The 6,000-nt window shown below is 44.6% G+C and overlaps 1 protein-coding gene across 2 annotated transcripts in view; it reads left to right on the forward strand.

Annotated features, from left to right (window-relative positions):
* Mtmr12 (myotubularin related protein 12) overlaps nucleotides 1–6,000 on the forward strand; it is a 67,563-nt gene that overhangs the window by 38,201 nt on the left and 23,362 nt on the right. For both annotated transcript variants that reach the window (XM_029469717.1, XM_021184161.2), the window contains one exon: nucleotides 2,748–2,877. In XM_029469717.1, coding sequence (XP_029325577.1) covers nucleotides 2,748–2,877 — 130 coding nt within the window. The remainder of the gene's footprint in view (nucleotides 1–2,747; nucleotides 2,878–6,000) is intronic.

The raw sequence follows: 6,000 nt of genomic DNA on the forward strand, positions 1-6,000 counted from the left end.
CTTCTTTTCTCTTAGAGCTGGGGTTCAGCTGTGTGCTGCTGTGCCTAGCTTTTCCTGTCCTTGTTTTTGAGACAGAGTCTCTGTAGTCTTTGCTGTCCTTGAGCTTGCTGTGGAGACAAGCTGGCCTCATTCACAGATCCCTTCCTGCCTCTGTTTGGATTTGAGGTGGGGGCTGTTACACCCAATCCAGCTTTTAAGTGTGTGCCAGGGTTCTGCACTCACACCTCACACTTGTATAACAAGCACTTCACCCGAGGAGCCATCTCCCTAGCTTCTGCTGCTCACTTCTCACATCGTGATTATAAATTGTAGAGAAGTTCTTCTTTAGTGATGTCTATTTAGGCTCCTAAAGGCCTTGTATGTTTGTGTTTTCTCATTTTAAAACCAGCAGTGTTAGTCTTCTCTTGTGAAGATTATTAAGCATTAAATTCATGGCATATAGGAAATCATTAAATGAGAATTAATTGAGAATAAAAGTGCCTGTTGTCTGGGCATGGTGGCACACACTTGTACCCAGTACTTAGAGGCAAAGGCAAGTGGATCTCTGTGAGTTCAGTGCCAGCCTGATTTAGTTACTAGGTTTCTGGCCAGCCAGGGCTACATACAGAGACTCTATTTCAAAGAAGAAAAGTTACCTATCATTCATAGGTAAATTGATGTGTGAGGATTACTGTTCATATTATATTACAAAGCTAAACAGGAAATTCAGATCCTTCTGTCTCTACCTCCTCAGTTCTGAGAATACAAGCACCTGCCTGGACCAAACGTATGCTGCCTTACTTGAAAGACAAGCACATTAACCAACTGAGCTTTTTAAAAGTATTTTTAGGGTAGAAAGATAAATATAGTATCTGTTGGTCTATGGTGCTATTTTGAGACAGGGTTCTGTAGCTCAGGCTGCCCTTAACCTTAAGACTCTACCTTAAACTTCTTTTTTTTTTTTTTAAGATTTATTTATTGATTATATGTAAAGACACTGTAGCTGTCTTCAGACACTCCAGAAGAGGGAGTCAGATCTCGTTACGGATGGTTGTGAGCCATCATGTGGTTGCTGGGATTTGAACTCTGGACCTTCAGAAGAGCAGTCTGGTGCTCTTACCCACTGAGCCATCTCACCAGCCCAAGACTCTACCTTAAACTTCTAAATGTTGACATTATAGACATGAGTACTGTTCTTGTCTTATATAATGTCTTTTTTAGCCTTATTTGTTTTATGTGTGTAATTGTTCACTTAAATGAATATGTGTACCACATGTTGTGGCCAGAAGAGGACATTGGATCCCCCGAGACTGGAGTTATAGGCAGTTTGGAGCTACCATGTGGGTGCTAGAAATTGGACCCAGGTAGTCTTGGAGGAATAGCCAGTGCTTTTAACCACTGAGCCATCTTTCTATCCTACTTATACGATATTTGTATGTGCCTATGTGTTGACTGTGACATAAGATCAGGTGTGGAATTTTCCACTTGTGATATCACATTGGCAGTTAATTTTCAGATTTTTGGTCATATTTTTAGATTAGGAATATTCGATATATGTAAACATTGATTGTTATTGTTCTAGCTACTTTTTCTGTAAGTTTGTTTTATTTAACAGAAACAGCTGGGGTGGTTTTAGCAAGCACTTGCCTTTTTTCCAGGAAGTTTGGGTTTTTCGGTGTGCATGACACTTCCAGCAATCAGGGATGGCCTGGAGGAAGGCCACAGCTATTTCTGCTGAGCTTTGGGAAGTCCGTGTGGACATTTTGTTCTAAGAGTGCTGATTTACTAGCCAAAGTTCCTGTCACCATGATGCAGGCCTTGGCTATTGGCCACTGTCTTCCCTGTGAGACTCTGATCTGTTTGTGGCCTGCAGTAACCAAGTGCCATCCTGGATTCCTCTTGTAGGGAGAGGTTCCCAGACTGAAAGGGGATTGATGCTCCAGAGTCTGACATGCTGTTCTCATCAGTGTGCCGTGTTAGACACATGTGGCAGGGCTAGGAATACTTCAGTCCTTGGCCTTCGTGCCAAGTTCATCTTTCAGTGTTTCACAGGGTTTGTGTCTTATGTAAATTATTTCATGGGCAGATGACTGAGAATGGAGCTAGAAATTACTTTTGCAAGGAATGGAACAAGATAGCCTTGTAGGGCTGGAGGGACGGCTTAGCAGTTGAGAGCACTTGCTGCTTTTCCCGAGGACACAGGCTCAGTTCCCCGCACCCATATTAGGTGGCCACAACTGCTGTTAACTACAGCTCCAGGGGGCCAGCACCGTATCCTGAATCCCTTAGGTTCCCACATACTCTTAGCATAAGAAGCAGATGCATGCATATACACATAACATACACACATAAAAGATTAAGAACAAAACAACTCCTTTCTTAAATATATAGAGATAGCATGGACCAGTTTTTTGGCTCAGTAGGTAAAATTGATCACCTTCAGACCTGTTAATCCAAGTTTAATCCCCAGCACCGACATGGTGAGAGAACTGACTCTTGCCAAGTTGTCCTCTGGTTAACAAATATGTACTATGACAGGCATGCATTTCTCACACACACAAAATAAATAAATGTAATAAACATTTGAATAAAGTTCCCATTGTAATTTTGGATGAGTGACAGAAAGTGAAACAGTTAAGGTGTGAATTTATTCTTCTTCGATTAAAACTAGACTCAGTGTCATAAATTGGGTTCAGAGCTTGTGCGGCCACATGAACAGATACGAGCATCATGCAAAGACTTTACTGCCGCTCATTTTGTTTTCTTAGCCGCTGACCCCAGGATCTGTACTGTAATGTTTGACACGCCGAAAGACTGGTGTTGGGAGCTGGAGCGGACCAAGGGTAGTGTGAAGTACAAAACAGTGAGTGTGAATGAAGGCTACCGAGTCTCTGACAGGTAAGCTCTCCCCATTATGTGTGTGAGTATGTGCATAAGTGTCTGTGGCCAGACACATGAGGCCCGAAGAAGGCCTCAGATCATATATTAGGGCTCTCCTAAGAAGCACGTCTGAGAGGATGGGGATGTGTGTGTGTGTGCGTGTGCGCACACAGAGAAATGATTTATTAGGTTTCCTTCCAGGGTGTGGGCTGCCTCCCCGCAGCAGCTGCTCAGTCTCCAAGGCTGGCTTCTCCGCAGCCCCAGTCTAGCACTGAAGCACTGAAGGACTGAGGATTCTGGAGAGCTGCTGACCTTCAGCTAGGTTGAAATGTTGAAGAAGTTAGTTCTGATAGCAAAGGAATACCACAGCAACAGGTAGATGATCTTGTCAGCAAGTGAGGACAAGAAGGCAAAGAAAGCAATTTTCTTCTTCCTATGCTTGTCCAGGCTGCTACCAGAAGATGCCACCCACATTTACCGTGTCTTCCTACTCCAGATGTGATCACGAGTGCCCAGAGCTTGTGTTTTAGTTGATTTCAGATACAGTCACGTTGACAGCCATGATGAGTCATCACAGAGCCCATGGGCTGGAGTTAGAGGCATCTGTGAGAGGGCTGTGAAGTGGGCGCTGTGAAGTGAACTCCGGTCCTTTGGAAGGTCAGCACACACAGCTGGGCTTAGTGACACATGCTTTTAATCCCAGCACTTGGGAGGTAGAGACAGGTGAATCTCTGAGTTTGAGGTGAGCCTGGTCTACATAGCAAGTCAGGACAGCCAGGGTAAGTGCCCTTTATTCAGAGCTGAGAGAAGGGGAGAGAGGGAAGCCTGGTAGGTAGAACAGCCAGGTGCCCTTCATCCAGCGGGGAGAAGGGGGGAGTAGAGGGTGAGGGAAGGGATGCTTCCTGGGGAATTTATTCTTTCTGATTGTGAGAACACTGAGGGGAGTTTGAGCAGAGGAGGGAGGGATCTGGCCCACATTTTTAGGATGACTCTGCTGGTCTGTTTTTAGAAACTTGAATCTTATCATTGGGAGCAGAGCTTCCCAGTATGCTGACAGCTTCATAAAGTACTGTAGGTTTATAGCACTTTTTATATTTGAGTGTCTCAGGTTTCTTCAGTATATCAGTTTTGATTTCAACCAACCTGAAACATGAACAGGGTGGGTTAGAAGGAGAAACTGTAGCATCATCAGAACTGGCTCCGGTGCCGCAGGCCAACTACTTCTCTTTTGGAATTCACTCCTAAATCTTTGTCATTGTACTCTGTGGAGATACAAGAAGGTGTGGCCCTGTGGGATGTGTGCTTTACAGAGGGACCCATGAACTAGTGCTGACACAGAACCATGTAGCTCTGTCCTGGGCTACCCTTCCCAGATTACGGCTGTGCCTGAGTGGATTGCCCAGCTTCCATAGTGAAGCTGCCCTGAGGCAGGCTCTTGCCTCAGAACTCAGCCTGCTTCTAAAGGGACTGTTCTGAAGAGGGAGAAGTAATTGCTCATAGTCTCTGGGGACTGCCGGGATCTGCCAGAGCTAAGTGGGACAGGAGAGCTCACCTTCCACCCTGCGCCTGGTGCGGTGCTCAGCGCTCGTGGACAGAGGCTAATCTGCTAGATGCTCAGTCTGACCTGTTAAATGGCTTTGTGTGAACAGGTTTGTATAGATGAAATTAACTAGAAAGGTGACACTGTAGAATATTCAGTTTTACTGGGTGGGAAAGGCATGCAAACCTTTTTAAGACCAGGGGCCCACTGCAGCTTTATGGTATGTGTATTAAGGGGGGCACTGAGAACTCCTCTGGTGATGGCACCGTCCAGTCAGTGTTTCCCACAGATATCTCAGTCCCCACAGAGCTTGTCAGGAATGCAGGTGTCGCTGAGTAGGTGGGGCTGAGCCGAGTCTGCTATACCATCATAGCACGGCATTGCAGAGCAGAGCTTAATCCCCTGCTTTCCTGGAGAGCTTTGAGCTGCTTCTGATTTGTAATCATGGGGACAAGCCTGGATTTTGATAATTGTCTAATCCTTCCCTGTGCTTTTAATGGGCATTTTGAGTTTAAAGGTTATTGATCTATTGAAATGTTTTTACTTTAGTGACTCCCTAAAGAAAGGTTAGCTTACTGCCCACGTACTCAGGCAAGTATGTAAGAAAATGCAATAGCTCAGCATTTGAGAAGTCAAGGTCACAACACTGTCAGTGACTGGAGGACCTTAGCCACAACCAGTGCTTCATAGGCCTGGGTGTATATCAAGGTCTCATGATCTTTCTTCTTTTACAATTGTCTGTGGGGGTGGGGGGTGGAGAAATGACTTGGGGGCTATGAGCACTTCCTGCTCTTCTAGAGGACCCCAGTTTAGTGTCCTACGCCTGTGTGTGTCTGGCTGGCTAACAACTGCCTGTTACTCCAGCCCCAGGGAATCTGACCGCCTTCTGTGCCACCAGCACCCAAACACACATGGCATATAATTACACAGACCTGCACATACACATAGAAAAATAAATTGTTAAAATTATCCTTGAGATTTCTTTAATACAAAGTTTGAAGCATTATAGCAAAAAAATGTATGGCAAACTTCATTTTATCCATTGCTTAGGTATAACAATGATGAAGTCAGAGCTAACCCTGTCTTCTCTATACATCCACCCTCTTGTTTCCCCTCTGCATTGTTTGGAAAAGAATTTCAAAGCTCATTTCATTTATGTTCAGTATATATTACAAAGAACAAAGGACTGGGTTGTTTTTAATAAACACAGCATGGAAACATCATACTTTTCAACTCGCACTACTACTTTCTGTTTGTTGAGACAGGGTCTTCCTTTGTAGCTGTGTCCTGGAATTTTCTATGAGGACCAGACTGACCTCATAGAGATCTACCTACGTCTGCCTCCCAAGTCCTAGGATTACAGGCCTGTGTTATGCCTGTTCACACTGCTTCTTTGATATCTAATTAGTATTTCAAATTCCCCAGGATTTGGTTTACCTTGGAGTGGAGGGAAGTTGTTTTGCTTGTGTGTGTGTCTCTGTGTGTGTCTGTTTTGAGACAGGGTTTCACCCTGTACCCAGGCTGGCTACTTAACTGGTAGGGTTAGAGGAGTACACCCCCAGTTCTTGACTCGCTTTTATAAGAATTCTTTTTTTTTTTTT

This window comes from Mus caroli, chromosome 15 (assembly GCF_900094665.2).
Source record: "Mus caroli chromosome 15, CAROLI_EIJ_v1.1, whole genome shotgun sequence".
Lineage (NCBI taxonomy): Eukaryota > Metazoa > Chordata > Mammalia > Rodentia > Muridae > Mus > Mus caroli.